General features: G+C 41.7%; 1 protein-coding gene across 1 annotated transcript in view; it reads right to left on the reverse strand.

Moving 5' to 3' along the window:
- KAT2B (lysine acetyltransferase 2B) overlaps positions 1–17,611 on the reverse strand; it is a 39,843-nt gene extending 22,232 nt beyond the window's left edge. The window contains exons 1-5 of the mRNA XM_042043223.1: positions 17,526–17,611; positions 9,031–9,157; positions 4,113–4,258; positions 3,516–3,605; positions 1,651–1,832 (exon numbers count right to left, since the gene is read on the reverse strand). Of these exons, the coding sequence (XP_041899157.1) occupies positions 1,651–1,832; positions 3,516–3,605; positions 4,113–4,217 (377 nt within the window). The 5' untranslated portion in view covers positions 4,218–4,258; positions 9,031–9,157; positions 17,526–17,611. The remainder of the gene's footprint in view (positions 1–1,650; positions 1,833–3,515; positions 3,606–4,112; positions 4,259–9,030; positions 9,158–17,525) is intronic.
- Between the last annotated feature and the right edge of the window lie 6 nt (positions 17,612–17,617).

Raw genomic sequence — 17,617 nt, forward strand, 5'->3', positions numbered from 1 at the left:
GGTACCAAATAGATAATTCAGGAGGTACACTGCCTAAGTAGGTCACAAAATCTGTTAATTGAATAAACAAGATTTTGGTATCTGTGTGTAAGTGAACAGTCATTGGTATCTGGAGCTTTAGCAGAATCAGACCACAGCCATTATGAAAGCTCCAACAATGGAAAGAAAATATTAGGAATTGGATGCAAACATATTGTGCTGGATCCTGCACACGTTTCCTCATCCAGACCTAAAGTACAGCCTGTCTCGAAATGTTCTCCCAAACTCTAGTGCCTTAATCTTTGCAGACAGGAGTTGCAAAAGAGTTGCGAGATAGAGTTGTTCACAGACTTCTACTCCCTGTTCTTGGCTGATAAAGCACAGCTCTCAAAACACAAGAATGCACGGGAAACTCTGATACAGTTTCATTCAAATCCTCAGGTTCTCAAATGAAATTGGTGACTGAAAAAATTCAGGCGTGCCCATGGTTCACAGCAGCACCCAGAGCAATGCCTCAGACGACCCAGAGGAGAGAAGCTCACAATGACAGGTGAGATCTGATGGGAAGAGCACTTTGGGTCAGGGGAGACCTATGGGACTATGGGTTTGAGAAAACACAAGTGGCAAAGTAATTAACAACAAAAAGCCACCAACCAGAACCAATTAGCTAGTGATTCCTAACCTAAGTTAACTCCTACCACCCCTGGCTGACACCTGTTATCACAAACAAATGGAGGTCAAACACCCACCGGACATAGTTGTAGGAGCACCATGGATTATAACTGCTCTTTATGGCAGTTATTCCAGGTGACAGAACATCTGAGTCGGACACAGGCACAGCGCAGTCTGCTCTGTCACTAGCCAGAGTCTCAACTCATACCAGGTTTGCTGTTCTCCTTCATGGAGAGCAGGTGTGTCAGAGGAAAGGCCACCAGGAAAGCAGCCAGAAGGTGGTGCTCATCCTTGGCCAGCAGAGGTGACTGGGCCGTTCCTGAGAACAGGGTGCTGACAGAGGTTACCTGCTGTCTGCACCGGCAGGACCCTTTACTGCTCTCACTGCACTCAGTGAAAAAGGCACTGCACTACTCTTGTGAGAAAAAGAAAATAGAGACATGTCTTTTTATCCTAGCTCTTCTTCCTCCAGCGACTGAGTTATCCCTTTGAATTCTAACAACACATTAAAAGGTCGTAACAAGAACTATAATTTTAAGGAACCTAGTAATATCTGTTCCCCATTTAGCATTCAAGCACTCACAAAATTAGTTTGATTTTTCAACTCCTCTGTGATTTGGTTTCAAACAGTGATGCTTTAAAATGCTTAATGTTATCTTCTCTCTTTTTCTAAGTTGAATAATAAACAGGGATCTTACACGAGGCTCATATCTTAAATAGACTGGGAGCGATTCACAAACAGAGAACTTGCAAAAGCATCGTTAGATACAAGTGTTCCAGCCTCTACTCCCTGTTCTTGGCTGATAAAGCACATCTCTCAAGACACAAGGATGCATGTGAAACTCATTAGTCTCACTAAAACCCTTAGGTCTTCATGTTAAATCCATGGCTGCAAGAATTCACAAGGTCCATCTGTGGCATAAAGATACTGGTGTACCCCTGAAGTTTGTACGTGCCCTATTCGTAAGGAAGACTCCTAACAAGCAAAAGCAGCATTACCTGGTATAATTCACTTTATACCCTGCAATATCATCATTGGGTGATCTTAGTCTTCGCTGAGAAGGGGTCTCCAGGTGCCAGTAGTTAATGCGGTTCAGGAACATTTTAGCCAGTTCCACTATTGTTTGCCTTTCCTTCGAGGGTAAGTGGCTAAATTTGTACTGCACAAAATTATTCACACCCTTAAAAAGTAAGAAAATTCTGTTTAATAATTTAGCCATAATTTTTATAGGAGCATCCTCAAACAATCCTCACTTTATGTTTATTATGAACTTGCATTGCATGGGAAAGAAAAGAAATATTGGAAACCATGAACTCCTTGCTCAGCTACTCATGTAACTGCCACAGGCTGGTACCTGTGTACACAGCAGAAGGTACATCCAGGTATTTTTAACCTACTGTCAGCAGCTGATGTAAAGGGAAAGAAGAAAAAATTCCTTTTTTCCTTCCTTTTTTAAAGTCAGCAAACAGAGAAAGTTCTGGTAGGCTTTCATCTATACATAAACCAACTACCACCCTCAAAACTCTCCAGCTACTTTTCGGTAATAGATTAGGGCTTATGGACTTCTACTTAAGTTTATGTCGACAAATCACATTATTTCTCCAAGAAATCTTAAAACTTCACAATCATGTCTCATTGCATGTTGGATACTGTCCAGTTTGAAGAAAAATCTACTGAAAATTATTAAATAGGTGACTAAAAGTACTGCAACACATATTTTATAAATCCATTATAACACTGGTACTTAGCAAATAATTTTGTTTGATTGAGTTGTTGAGCTGCTAAAAACTGAATTGAAAATACTGGTCTTTTTTAAAGGGAAAATTATTTTAAACCATAAGAAGAATTACCCTTTAATCTTTATGCTTTATTTTCTTAAGCAACTTAAACATTATGAAGAATTTGACCAAAAATTGCATTGTACAAAACCTTTTTTAAAAGTGTATTTTAAGGATTAGGAGCCTATGGGGATTACATACACACTAAAGGAGAACTTAAAGTGAAGACTTCTCAGAAACTCAGCAATGAAGTGGTTTGATCTTCCTATTGATAAGAAGTGAGAGTTGTAAAGAAATAATTACTACACCGTAACAGTCTTCACATTTAAAGTGTCCTGTTTAACAATAGAACATCCACTCATCCACGGATGGGAAAACATTGAGCTCCTGTTTCAGCGAGGTATGTGAGCCTCTGCATAATCTCACTGGAGTTAATGGGCCCACTTGTCTGCCAGAAGTGCATTCTTAGGAGCTTGCTTAACCAAAAACTGAATTTGTTGTATGTTCTTTATCTACTGAGAGTTACAAAAGCTTCAATTATTCTTTGGTTTCAGCTTTCTTTTTTTCTTGTGTACCCTTTGAAAGAGAAGGCTATGATCTCACTGAATTGGACTGTAACATTTTTCTTGATATACAGAAGGCAAGTGTCATTTTAATATTGGATTTCAAAACTTCAACAGCATTTTTCATCACTTGAAACAAAGAAAGATTAGAACTGCCCACATAAAAGTAGCATTTCAAGTTAACTCTCTAAACCCACAAAAAAGTCAGTTTCATTAAAGCATAAGATGAATGATGAGAGAAGTCTAATAATGTAACTATTGTACGAACACTAAAAGAAGCAACAGCAATCTCCTATAATCCCATTTTGTCCTAAGCAGAACACAGAAACATCTGCAAAGTGCCTAAAATGCCCTGTTTTCAAAACTAGTGCCTGCATTTACAAAAAGAAAAACAAACCACAAAAAATCCCAAAACAAATCCTTCAAGCCCCCAACAAAATAAAATTTAAAAATAAATATATAAATAAAGAACAACAAAAAAAACTACCACACACTGACCAAACCCACATTTTGACTCTTTACCTGTTCAATGCTAGGTTTCTCAAATGGGGGACTTTCCAAAGATCCTTCTACTACAGGTTTTCCCATCTGTAAAATGCACTTCCTCAAAAGCTGTTAAAAATACACAAATTTTTTAAAGTTAGTATATTTGCATATATAGAGTCAGTGGAAGTCACGAGGGCACAACACACTGTGAGCAGTGTTGAAACTCTCCTGGATATCTACCTGTCTGCTTGTGTAATCATCTGAATTTGTAATTACTAAACTTCACTGTGAAATCACCTCTGAAATGTGTACAAGAGGCTTCTCTGAGGAAACGCAGGCAGCTACATTACCATTCATGTCAACTGACTTTTCCTGGTATGTCAGTGAAGAAGACTGCAGTTTATAGATGGGACTCAGGGTCAGTTCCTGAATCATCTGGATGACTTTTGGAGTAAGAATCAGTATATTGTGGCTGGACACCAGAATGTCCAGCCCACAGTTACTCAGGAGAGCATCATCTTAGAGAAAAACTGTCTCAGCAGATACAGACAATCCATGCCCGAGGGGCAGTGAAATTGGCTTATGTGTGAGAAAGTGAAAAATCTGAGAAGATTCTCCACAAGTTCAGCTTACTTTGAACAGGTAGAAATAAACTTGCTTGGTGTCTGCATCTTCTTCTTTGTGGACACATGTGAACAGATATTCCACATCCAAAACAATCCCCAGGAGCCTATTCATTTCTTCTTCAGACACATTCTCCAGGTGAGAAACATGAGCAGCTAAACAAAATAAAAACCCAAATTTGTAAGAGCCTACTTAGAGAACCCACAGCATAGCTATAGCCCAGGAGATCTCCAACTAAGCCTGAACTGTCAAGGCACAGATCCTGTAATAAACTACTCAAACAGAACACAACTTATTAGAGGTTAACTGAAACCTGTGTCACATCAGAGCAGTTTGTAAAGGTTGACCAGGGCTGATAACTTCCACAGCAGAGGAATGACAGCTGGTTGGAATCACATCATCTGCTCACACTTAAAACAGACTACCAAAGCCCTGTCTGTATTAATATGTTGCACTATATAACTAAGTACATACATTTTTGTCCTAAAGCTATGTCTTTGAGACAAGGTTTCTTGACTTAAGAAAATAAAACCATAATTTCCATAAATTTTGTAATTCAGATGTAAGCAGCACCTTATTTTGTGAAGAGTGAAAAAATGGCTTTTAGTTTTAAATTGGGCATAAACTGTTTAAACTGGGGAAGTCTCTTGCTTTCATATCATGTAAGATCAAACTGTGCTTTGTGCACACTATACTAACAGAGACTTTGCAAACTGTACAGGCTCATTTGTTCAGAAGTTTACACACATCGCAATTTCCAAGTCACAAACTCCCTTTTATCATCACCAAAGGTAAATACAATTCCACATCTGTAATTTTCAAAAGCTTGAGGTTTCTCCCTGTAAAGCAGGACATTCATTTCAAGCTGGTTTGAACAAACGGCCTGGGGAAGAAGGAAGGCACTGTAAAACAAAAACAACTCCCAGAAAGAAGATATTTGCATTACAAAAAGCAATGATCTTCCCTGACTCCAGGCCAATGTAGACGGTATGCATATCCTTTCCTCTGAAATGACAAGAAAATATCCTTTCAAAGAAAGAGAAAAATATTTTAAAGTTTGGGCATATTAGCTTTTTATATTTTATTAAATTTTATCTCTATTTACTTCTTAAGATCAACACAGTTTTTGAAGAGAAATCTGACTCCTTAGTTGGGGAGTTAGTGAGGAAAAATAACACTAAACTTGAAAACGATCACATTTATTGGCCACCCAGCAAAGATGGTTTGTTTTGAGAAGTTCAGTATGATACCAAAACATTTAAATTCAATATCTTTGTTCAGCTTCAAGTAAAAAGTATACTGTAGCTCAGCACTTCAAAAATATGCCAGCAACTGTTTCCACTTAAATGAAAATTTATAATATAGTGTCTTAGGCACATGGCCATCATGAGCTTCCTTTGAGGATAAATATCCAGTATTCTCGGTAGAATAAAATTATTTAATTTTTGTCCTTAAGACAGGTATGAAGGGTTAATATTCCCAGCTGTGTGTCCGGATTGTTTGCAAGTAATAAATACCCTCCTAGAGGAGCTTTGCATTAGAAACTGATAATGCGCTAGAGAAATGTTGCATTCAACTAATAAATGAATAAAACATCGGCATAAGAAGCCATTTCTATGCAGTTTCCATAACAATACTGAACTACTTGACTACTTAGTGGCAGTGTTTAAACATCTTATTAAACTAGTGAATTATTATTCATACTGTGAATCTGAAAGTTAAGTGTATTACCAGCTTGTATTTACCAAAGAGACACCAATGTTTATACACCAGCCCAACAAACTATCTTTCTTCAGATGTTCACAGCCCATTCCCAAACTCTGTGGCCATTAGCAAGCGTTTTATTAAAATTAAAGCTTTAGTACACTGGCATCAAATACTTCGTCACTCTTGACTAGAGTTACACAGTCCCAATCACATGCACTGCCCAGCTGGTACACCCTTCTTCAGTTGCTGTTATGCCTGAAAAAAAGAATTTAAATATCACATGTATAAGTTGCTACAGCACGCAAGGAAAAAGCAAGCAGAAAGAACAAGGCTCAGCGATAGGAGGACCTGCAACTTCAGCAAGCAAGCACTGGAGTGTACAAATTAGGAATAGTGGAAAAATGGATTGACAAGGAATGTGTCCACAGTCTATCTCAAAACAAGTAAATGTACACTGTAGTGTACACTGAACAAGCAAAAAAATACTCAAATATGCTATGAGAAGGTGCGTAGCAGGAACTGAGGACAGTGCTGGGGGGAAAAAAAGAGAGACTGAATGTGTATGCAGTGTATTAATTAACTAGTTTTAAAAGTGATTCAAGACTGACAATGTTTACCAATTAAAAAATGTGCCCTGCAACACAGGAGAAACAATCAAATAAGAAAGAGAAGAGCTCACACAACACCTGGTCTTGCGGCTGGTGGACAGTGAATTCTCCCAGCATCTAATGCAGTCAGTGTTAGAAAATATGCCACCCAAATAAAAGAAATATTCATTAAAACAACCACATTGGGCCAAACTGTGGGGCTGAGCACCAAAAGGACGAATACAAGTTGTAGGTAAGTAGACAATAAAACACACAATCAAATAGATTTATGCACCAAAAGCTGCACTGACTTGGCTCTAAGATCAAACCACACCCCCAAAAAGAGATATCTCAAGCAAGTCCAGTATGTAGGACTATCTCTGGATGAAAAGAATAAATTCTAGAAAAGAAAAGAAAAAAAAAATCCTATCTTTTACATCAGGTACAGCTTTAACCCGTACAGGAATTTCTACACTGCTACTTCAATGGCTTTCTGAGGAGAAGAAAAAGCAGGACAGATAATGTGAAGCCCACACACCTTGTGGTAAATCTGGTCTTCCAGGTATTCAGCAGAAACACGCTAATTTAGAGGAGATGAATAGGAAAATTATCTTGGAAAACACAGCTGAAAGACATATTCTTTCCAGTAGTATGAGGAAGCACACAGCAAATCATTTCAGTTATTTTAAATGAAACATCTTCCTCATTAGCTGCAATCAGAAGAAGCCTTTTCTAAAAAGAGCAGTAAATAAAAATACAGTTTCTTTATAAAATACTTTTACTGGTTTTACAGTACTGGTTTGCCCTGATTCCTAGCTAAATTACTTAATATTTTTTAATAGGCCAAAACCAGGCCCAGCCTTTAGAAGAGATGAGTTTTTTCAACAAAATACAAAGCATCCACAAATTCTGCTGAAGAACAGAGAACTGACAGGCACATCTTGCAAGTTTAAAAAAAAAAAAAAAAGAAAAAGCTCTTTCTTCAAAGGCCAGGATCGAAAGGGATGGGTAACACAAGCCACCCTAATTGCATAAACAGAAGCAGCACAGAGAAGCTGTGTGATGAAAAGTTGAAACTAACTTGGCTGAAGTGACTGAATTTTCCGTGATATTATGTATTTGTTAATCTTCTCCTGCAAGCAAACCCAGAGATTTGGAATATCAGGAAAAAATTCTCCTGAAAAGCCTAGAAATAAATCACATGTAATGAAAGCATAAAAAAGAAGAGAGCAGAAATAGCAATAAATCCCATGCAAAAAAAAAAAAAGTATTCCATTCAAAGTACAACATTTTTTTAAAAAGTAAAATAATAAATGATCCATTGTGAATGTTTTAGATTTCCCTTTTTTTATTTCATTGTCCTAAGTTTTGGGCAGCAACAAAAATTAAATAGCAACTGCTTCTTTTCAGTTAGTTCTGAATTTTATTTTAGCTGAATTTTTGTTCAATATTTGCGAAGAAGGAAGTGGATCTATGCTGGAGCAAGTCTAGAGGAGGGCAGTGAAGGTGATCTGAGGGCTGGAGCATCTCTCCTATGAAGTCAGGCTGAGAGTGTGGCATTGTTCAGACTGAAGAAGGTTCCAGGAGACCTTAGAGCAGCCTTCCAGGACCCAAAAGTGGCCCAGAAGAAAGCCAAAGGGGGACTTTTTCAAGAACACTTAGTGACAGGACAAGGGGTGGCGGCTTTAACCTGAGAGCAGGTTTAGATTAGATATCAGAAAAAGGATTTTTTACAATGAGGGTGGTAGAATACGGGAACAAGTTGCCCCAAGAGGTGATGGATTCCCCATCCCTGGAAACATTCAAGTTGGATGGGGCTCAGAGCAACCCAGTCTAACAGAAAGTATCCCTGCTGACTGCAGGAGGGCTGGACTAGATGATCTTTAAAAGGTCCCTTCCAACTCAAACTATTCTCTGATTCTGATATATACAGAAACAGCCATCAGCTTCTATTTTGGATAAGTTCTTAAAATTATAACACAACTCATCACTGTTTTTCAGGCTATGTGGGTAACAAATTGTTACTTATTCTAAGTCTGAAAAACAAAACCAGAAACTACAACAGTATTTAACAGCGGATTTTGAGCACTTGCGTCCAAGGTATGCAAGCTGTCTGCAGAATAATTAAGACCATTCCAAGACATGCAACCCTAGTTTTACTTTCTGTGACACAGAAAAGACACAGTTCTTTTTGCTGGTAGGAGTACCTGCTTTAGTGATGTTCAAGAATATTTTATACTTTGTTCTAAAGCAAGGAAACATAATGCAGCCTACAGGAGAGAGCTACTCGCCTTGTAGCAACAGATAAAGCTAGGCAGCTGACAGATAAAACTATGTGAGGTTAAGACATATGTAACACAAAGTATTAAAATTGTTATGGATAGCTTAATGGTGCTTCTGCATTTTAACAACTTTGAACGTCAGTGTTGTTAGAAGTTGTACCTTAGCTGCACTTCTTTAAAACAAATTTTACGATATTTCCATATTAAACACATTTTTAAAATATTAAACATACTTTAACCGAAGTTATTCACATTTACACCTAATCGTGACTCCCATTCCTAGGCCTTGGCACGGCATCCTGACTGGGAATTTTGGGGCCCGGCCCGCGGGAGGACGGGAGGAAGGCTCACCCAGCGCGTGGCTGCAGCTGCGGCAGGGCTCGGCCAGGCTCACGGCTGCCTGCTGCAGCTCAGCCCGCGGCGGCGTGGGAGGCGGGTTCGGGTTCTTCCAGCCATTGCATTTACAGGATTCCTCGGCCTGAAACCAAAGCAAAAGGGATATCGATCAACACCATAAAGCACAGGAACTTGCTGAAACGGCTTTATTTCAAAAGCAATAAAAAGAATTACAGGTTGCTTCCTCTTTTTTATTTTTTTTTGGGGGGGGGGAAGCTGAGAGGAGGGGAGTTGGGGTGTTTTGCTGTTGTTCAGCTTGGGTTTGCATTTTTATCTACCTCATTACTAACCCTTATTTTCTGGAAATTATCAGAAATAGAGTAGTATCCCAAACAGAGAGATTAACACAGTATGGTAAGCAGCATACATAACAAACTCTGTCTAGTTCCTTTAGAGAAAACCCTCACACTAGTGAAAAAAGTATTCAAACATTTACTGGTATATCAACACTTATAGTTCCTGCCACCGAGACAGATTTAATGATTTAAACATAAATAGGTTATCTAACAGGCAACACATTTGTCACTGCTTCATCAGCTACACTGGCACCAAGGAATCACACAACTGAAACCAAGCCCACGACAGCCCAGGCAGGGTTAACTAATGCTGAAATAACCAAACAAATAAATGGACTGTTGGAAAAGGCTGTTTAAGGCAAGGAAGGCTTGGCCACAAAAGCAACAGATGCCAAAGACAGTCACACTTCCACTGCAACCTGCTGCTTTCCCTGGAAAATTTACTTACCCTCACTGAGTGTGAAACAACCACCAACAGACTGCAGTTTTTAAAAGGGAAGACCATGAAGGGAGAGGTTGTGACTTTGGAAACCATGTCTCAAACCATTCAGAAGTTCAAAGTATCGATTCCAGTTATCCAAAGAGCAGCTTTACAGGAGGAGATTTTCTTCTGCATATCCAAAAGACCTTGGTTATTCTAACATCGCTCATCATTCCCATTTGAAGATCTAATTGAAAGGAAAGCCTGCTTTTCTACTCTTCAGAGATATCTGTGCACTGGGTTGTAAGAAGATACTCATGAATTTGCACTGCCGAGACCTCAGTGAGGAAAGTATGCCAATTCCTGCATAATATTTATGGCTGAAACAATCTTAGTAGGAAAAATTGTGATGATAATATATGCAGCACTAATGTATCATTTTTCAAAACTGATTCTGCATACATTTAGTGTGATCTATTTCAGGAACCTATTTCATTTTCCTTTTAAGTTTCCAAATCCCATCCTACCTAAGGAAGAAGAGCCCAGGAGAAGCAGAAAAGATCACAGCTTGACAGCTCCTAACACTGACAGCTTCGTAAATGGCTGGTAAATTGTTCTTTTAAACTCATTTCAATATTCAGCAACCTGAGAACCAAGAAAACTGCTGCCTGAAGTTTCCTGAGCACCACATGATGTTTTTACCATCCCTACGGCTTAAGCATTTATCCAGCTGGGCTCCTGGCCCTGGGTGCCACGGCCTCTGCCTGGCCCGGGGCGATCTGGCAGGTACCAAGGGCTGTGAGCAGCATTTTCTGTAGCCAGAGGCAGCAGGACGACTCAGAAATCCACCTGCAAGTGCCCAGCAAAACCATTTCCACATATTTCCCTTGAAGAGGGGACAACCTGTTTTGCTCTCCAAACTCACTGAGTGGGTGCAGACTGCCTGCCAACCCATGCATTTATAAAGTGAAATCAGTGAGGCTTCAGGATGAAATGAGGGGAAGATTAAAACAAATTTTTTTCTAAGTCTCATAAAATGCAATCTGAAAAGATTTATGGTGAAGCTTAGGTTCTTTTTCTATCGTGTTTTCTGTGAGTAATATGATTGGCAGAGAACTGAAGGCAGCCTGGTGTAATTTTATGGCAGAAAGCATAAGGCACACAGGCATTGAGCCAGCCGCGTTTGTCATCCAGCCCTACAGGCCCTCAAAGTTTATTGGACCAGAGAGATCAGTGATTGAGTGATACCTGTGAACCACAGATTGCCCTGGTGCAAGGACTCTGGACATCTGGGAGATGACATGAAACCACTTATTTTCAATTAGCATCCCAACGCAAAACCTATGCCAAATAAACTATACACATTTGTTTTGTGGGAGAGACAATGTTGCCATGAAAGTTTTTGCATTTAATATGAGGATAGAGAAACTGTCAACAACAACAAAAGTCTGAAAATTAGATTATTGACAAAAAAAAAGCAAGAGACAATTGTGAAGGACTTGTCGAACAAAACAAGGATTGAGTATTATTTTAGTGAAGTAAGATTTGACTCTTCCCATGCAGCTGTCTGGACAGATGCTCAACACTCTAAATTACTGACATATCACCATGCTTATTATTAATTGCCTTAAATCAGGCCACAATGAAACATATCCAGAACTCCCTCCTAAAAACAGGCACGAGCTTTTTGAGATGTTTTTCTCCGAGTGGAAGCAGTATGTCACAGAAGCTCACCAAACAATGTTTACTATCAAGCCAAAAAACTGTAAACAGTGAGTAACTATGCAAACTTTAGCGTCACACCATAATTAACAGCAAAGATGCAAACAGATGTACAAATCGTGGTAACAGCTCAGTTAAACTGACAAAAATAAATATCAACCCACCCACAGAAGAATAAAACCAGCATGTTTAACAGGAATTTTTTTTCTGCTGTTGTTGGTATTTCCTCACCAGATCTTTTTGCAACAGCTGTTAATTGGCATTATTCTAGACACCTTACTCAAACAACCACTACGGTGGGTTTTTTTTGGTTAATCTCTATAAAACACCAGAATCAGCATAAACGTTCTGTTAACCAAGGGGAAACAGAACCTAAAAAGGTCCTCTTTAAAACTTAGCTTTCATTGTAGATGTTGACAGAGCAAGTATTTTGCAGTGAATATGCAATGTGCATTCCTCAGTGGCTTAAATTGCTGAGTTGTTTTAAATCTTCCACAGCATTTTGCTCATTCAATCCTTTCTTTGACTATCTTCAGCTTTTTCCTTTCTTCCTTTTTTTTTTAATGCCACTCATCTGCTTTTCATTAGAAAATAAAGTATGACTTCACCTCTGCAAAAACTTAATTTAAGATCAAAACAATTTTGAGGGAAGGAAGGAAAAGTATTTGAACTAGCACATCCAGTCCTTGAAGCCTTGTTTTCTGGGACATCTGCAGAGCTTTGAGAAGTCCACTGTAGAATGATGGGGACTTCTGCCCTAATGAGGCCTGAAAAATAATGACTGTCCTCTTTGCAGGCCCAGGGATCAAGAACACCACACCTTCATTGGTGGTTTTTAACAAAATTAGATGAGCGCAATAAAATAAAACACAACAACTACATGCTGTTGCCTGGCCCCCTCACTACAAACAAACAAAAAATCCCAGTGCAGAAATTATGTAAGAAATTATTTTGCACTACACAATTTCAATTTTCTTTTTAACTCCTTCCATGTTTGGTGGAGTGTAACAATGGGAGAAATCAAACTGTCCAGTAGCTCTGGGAAGTGAGAACTATAACTCTAGGCAAATTAGGTTACCGTTTCCTTTAGAATACTGAATATACTGATAGGTAAAATATGGACAGTGAAAAAATACAGCACATTTTAACACAAATTGTCAGTATTTATATTTAGAAAGGAAGTACCTGAATGCTACAACACTGCACGTATCTCAGCCCCCTTTAGGTGGGTTTCAGCTGTCCAAATAATAATGAATAAATGAAGAATGTTACAATAACCTATGGATTACAACATCCCCTCCCCCTTTCAGATAGTGAATAAGCCTAAGAATGTGCAAACTTCAAGCTAACTTAATTATAAGGTAAAAGACCCCAACAGCTCTAAAATTGAGTTTCAAATAGTTGTTGTGCTGGATTTTTATTTCCAACTTAAAATCATACAGGTTACCCTATTTGGTAACTGAGATGCATAGCAGGCTCAACAGATTATACACAGAACATCACAGATCTTCTCTATTTCCAGCAAGTATAATTACTCTAGAAAACATATTCTTCCTCCCAACACAAAAGCTGTGTAAAATACCCTATAAGTTTTTTCCTGCCAGCAGCAAGCTCAAAATGATTACTTTATCAAAGAGAATCACATAGATGACAATAAATACATTGATGAATTTAAACCATATATGTTTCCTACTCAGATGTCCACCACCCAACAACCAGACAGCTGGACACTACTTGGAGAGCCACTCATACATATCAGGGAATTAGCTGACCCATTTAACTTTAATAATACAAAATAAGCAGTTCAATGGGCAGCTCAAAGGGTATGTTCTTCCTTTATTGATTGATCCAATTATTTTATTCCCTGTATTTTACAGTTTCACTTATGGAAGAGAAGTAGGCTACCATATAAAGCTTTTATTAATAATAGGCACCCAGTTCCTACCTTGTAAAGTTAAGAGTAGATTTCCTATTTAAAGGAAGATGCTTTAATTGGGCCTGTATTATAAAACAGATTCACCCCACTATGAAAGTGATAAGAAAGATTTAGATATCTCCTTTGTCTCGTACATGCTTCTGCAGAAAACAATCTTAATACCTTTCAAGTTGAGCTTCAAGGAGCTGTACTCCCACTATACAGAGCCCAGCAGTAACATGGCCAAATTGGCCTCATCTTAACCTGTCTTATAAAAATCAGGAAAGAAAATATTTTATTATGGAAAAGGTGATACAGGTTTACCTTATGAACTCAGTTTTTTTATGTGTGGGAAAACTAGAGGTCACTCTAGAATGAGAAGTGGGAAGAAGTGCTTCAAGAAAGGGTCAGCAGCTGGTCTGGAACCTAGGGCTGGGATTTTACTTCCACATCTGCACACTGCTCACCTGCTGCAGGGCCTTGGCCAAGTCATCTCATCACAACCCTTCTCATTCTGTCTACTTTGCTTATCTAAAGCAAAAAGCCCTTCTTCAAGGAGGTATTATTGCTTGTGCAAGTGCTTTAGGCTACTGGGTTCTAATCATATTTATAAACACCCAGGCATTACTATAAGATACATACAATGAAAAATAAACAAGTTTGCAGAAAACTTAGTGTACTAAAACAGTACATATTTCACCTTGTTTACAAGAAAAGCTCCCAGTGAGACTGGAGAGAGAGTTGTATTTTCACATACTGTAAACCAATAGGGAAAAAAAATGCAGAGGAGACTTCCTCCTACATCTTCATTAAATATATTTATGTGTGTAAGTCACACAGTGCTGCTTTTATACAAAGCGCTGCAAGCTCGCATGCCTAATGCTCAATTTCACAGTGGACAAAACCAAAACGATGTATGCAGCCATTCATACACGCACAGATACAGCAAGTGCCAAATACAAAACCCCTCACAGCACACAGCACTACTGTGTACCTCCAAAAGTAATGGAAACTGTACCAACTCCTATTATATATCTTGTTCAGAATCCCACCCTCCTCCTTCAGACTTGGGGTTTTAAGAAGGTTTTTTACTCAGAAGAGCCTGTTCTGTGCCTTCCACACAGACTTTTCTCACAGAGGAACAAGTCAAGTGGAGCAGCTCAACAGCTACAGCTCTCCAGTTCTTTCATCAGGAAGAAAGACCAAACCCCACATTTTTCTAGCCTCAGCAGCAGCCCCCTAAACTTCAAGCTCATTCTGCTCAGGATACGTGCACACCAAACATGTATTTACCGGCAGTCTTTGTCCACGTTTCCCATGACAAAAAGGGATGGGTTGAAAAGAAGGACCAGGACGTCCCTCTTGAGGACCAAGCACCCTGCCCCAGAACAGTGCCTTTTACTCTCTTCTGCTCGGCATTTCTGCTGTCACCAGTGAGACGTCACCCTCTGCACGGTCACTGACCTCTCCACCTTCTTGTTTTGTGACTCTTCATCCCTAGCAGACAGATGCTCTCTGGCTGTTACTCCAAACCCCTCTGAGGTTAAGCTGCTAATAAATTCTGCATGCTGGATTTTGCAATGAAACTTATGTGGGAGAAGGTGATTGACATTAAGGATGCCATTACATATTTTAGCACTCCAACTTGTACAGCTCTATGAAGATTTACATAAGATCCATGTACAGTCACTACTTGAATGAAAACAGATGTCCCCTTTGAAGATGGTGCAAGTGTTTGCCTTCTCTCACTCTTTTGCATTCACACACACAAATGCAAAACCAATGGAAGAGAAGTTACAGCCCGAAGAAAGAAAAAGTTCAAAGTTACACACTGCACTGCTACAGTTGGCAAACCAGCTTCTTCAGGCTACAGTTTCTGACAAGCCACTAATGTTACAAGCCAAGAAGTGTCCTTCTGAAGCAACTGCCAGGTGTTCAGGAAGAAAAATAAAGCATTTTTCCACCCCGCACCATCCTTCCCACCTTATCCCACTGGAGAAGCTGCTTGGTTAGCTTACAAGGAGCTTCCAGTCTGCCTACGTGCTTCTGTTATGAGATCTGAAAGCAAGCTGTCTGCCACTGAACTACTGAAGAGAAGTCAAACAGCAAAGGTAGGGTTTGCATTTTAATCTGAACACAGAGCAGCATTTAGTGCTTGGAGCTGTGCCTACATCCTGGCAGGAGGAAGACCCCCTGGCCATGGGTCCTGCTCCACTCATCCCTGCAGTACCAATGGGACACGCATCCAAGCCTTGTCACAGATGAGGGCCAGCAAGGACACCCTGGCAGGGCACTGACTGTTCCTGCTCTGTACCCCATCACCAGAGTCCTGCAAGAGGGAAAGAGGAGCTGACAGCAGGCCATGGCATGCCCTCCTCCCCTCCCAAATGGCACCTGCAAGAGAGAGGCCAGTGAGTCCCCAAAAAAGCAAAGGGTTTCAGAGGAGACAAAGCTTCTTGATAGCACGGCAACCTCTACGGGGCAGAGCACCACAGGAGAAGGCTTTCACCCTCAAAAACATCACCTGGAGGTGCATCAGAGGGAAAAAAAAAGCACCAACCAGGGAAGAGAAAAGCAATTCAAACACACACATACTTCCCTAACAGCCCATGAAAAATTTACCCACTTCACAACCAGTTTGGTTTATAGCAAGTCTTGCTAACATTAAAATACGGAGATGTAAAGGGGACTCATCACTGGGAAAGCGTCAAACCAATATCATTGCCCACAGTGAGTGTTGCAAAGTTCAAGTACACCAGCTGCTCTTTAACCTTATTGACACTGGTGTAATCTTGCACTGTCCCATGCATGCACCAAGGCTGAAGCGTAGGTGCCTGCACATTTGGAAACAGCTAAGACATTGCAATGTGTGTGGCTTCCGAAATTTGCCCTCCCACGATAGCATTGCACCATGCCTTCAGCAGCTTTCAGAATACAGCTAAATCTCCTCGCACCACCAGACAGGACTATAGAGCCATAAAACGATGCTTTGTCTTGTTTGTTAGCTTGGCCTTTCACTTAACGTCTGCCGAAGTAGGAGAACAGAGAAAACAAGATGCACTTTTCTCACAAACAGCTACTCTCAATGCTGAAAGCATTATTAGAGGATCTGACATCAGCGCTGCCAATCTAAACATGTCAGCCCCGCTGTGCATCCACAAATTGCCCTGACAGCAGCAGCGCAGCCAGCGGCCCGTGCTCTGAGCACAGGCGACAATGCCCGCGGTCAGAGCTCCGAAGGCGGGAGCGACAGCTCTGACCCAGCTCCCTCCCTCCGCAATAAACAGGGGAGTCCCGCTTCCCCACCAAGGAGAAAATCGCAGGTGGACAGAAAGTGCTTGTGATGGGAAACCAGGAGCAGCACTCCTGAATGCGAGCGCCGGGCAGACACGGAGCAGAGAGCTCCGCTGGGGCGGGGTACAGGTGGATGGGGGAGCCCGCCGCCGGCTCGGGCACCAAACACCGGACACCGGCCCGGCCCTACGTGACCGCCGGGGACACAACTTTCCCAAGCGCGGAGGCCGCGCCCCTTCGCTCCTCTGCCAGAGCTGCTGGCGACGGTGCCAGCTCCAGCCCGGGGCAGCGGCTTCTGCGGTGTCAACAGCTCCGCGCTGCGAGGCCGCCGCCACGCGCGGGCCGGGGCCGCGACCTCCGGGCAGAGCAGAAGGGTGCCCAGCTCCCCGCCGGGATGTTTACGCGGGGAGCGCTGCGACAGCGCTGCTAACCCAGCGCTCACCGCCGGCACGGGGAGCCGCCCCGCCCGCAGAGGGACAGACGGAGCGGCGGGCGGAGCAGCGGCGGCGCCGGGACGGGCAGCTCCCCGGGCGGGAGGGAGGCGGCGCTGCCCGCGCGGTCCCGTATTCTCTGCGCGCGGGTTTAATTTTTGCGGCCGCCGGCCGGAAAGCTCCGGGGGGAGCGGGATCCACGGGCAGCACCGTAGCGGCCACTTCCGCGGACAGCGCCGGGCGGCAGCCGGGCCGCCCCCACGCCCGGCAGGGCAGGGAAGGGCACGGTACTTCCTCACCGCCTCCCTCCCCTCCCGTAAATCCCCACCCTCCGTGGGCGGGTGGGCTCCTGCGGCCGCCCGGCCGTGTACCTTGCAGGCGGAGTAGACGCCCAGTTTCTCCAGCTTCTTGGCCCGCGGCGCGGCGCGCAGCTGCGCCTTCTTCCCCGCGGTGCGCGCCGAGC

Source organism: Corvus kubaryi, unplaced genomic scaffold (assembly GCF_017639235.1).
Source record: "Corvus kubaryi isolate FWS band 111438036 unplaced genomic scaffold, C.kubaryi_AGA036_p1.0 37398, whole genome shotgun sequence".
In the NCBI taxonomy this organism is placed as follows: Eukaryota; Metazoa; Chordata; class Aves; order Passeriformes; family Corvidae; genus Corvus; species Corvus kubaryi.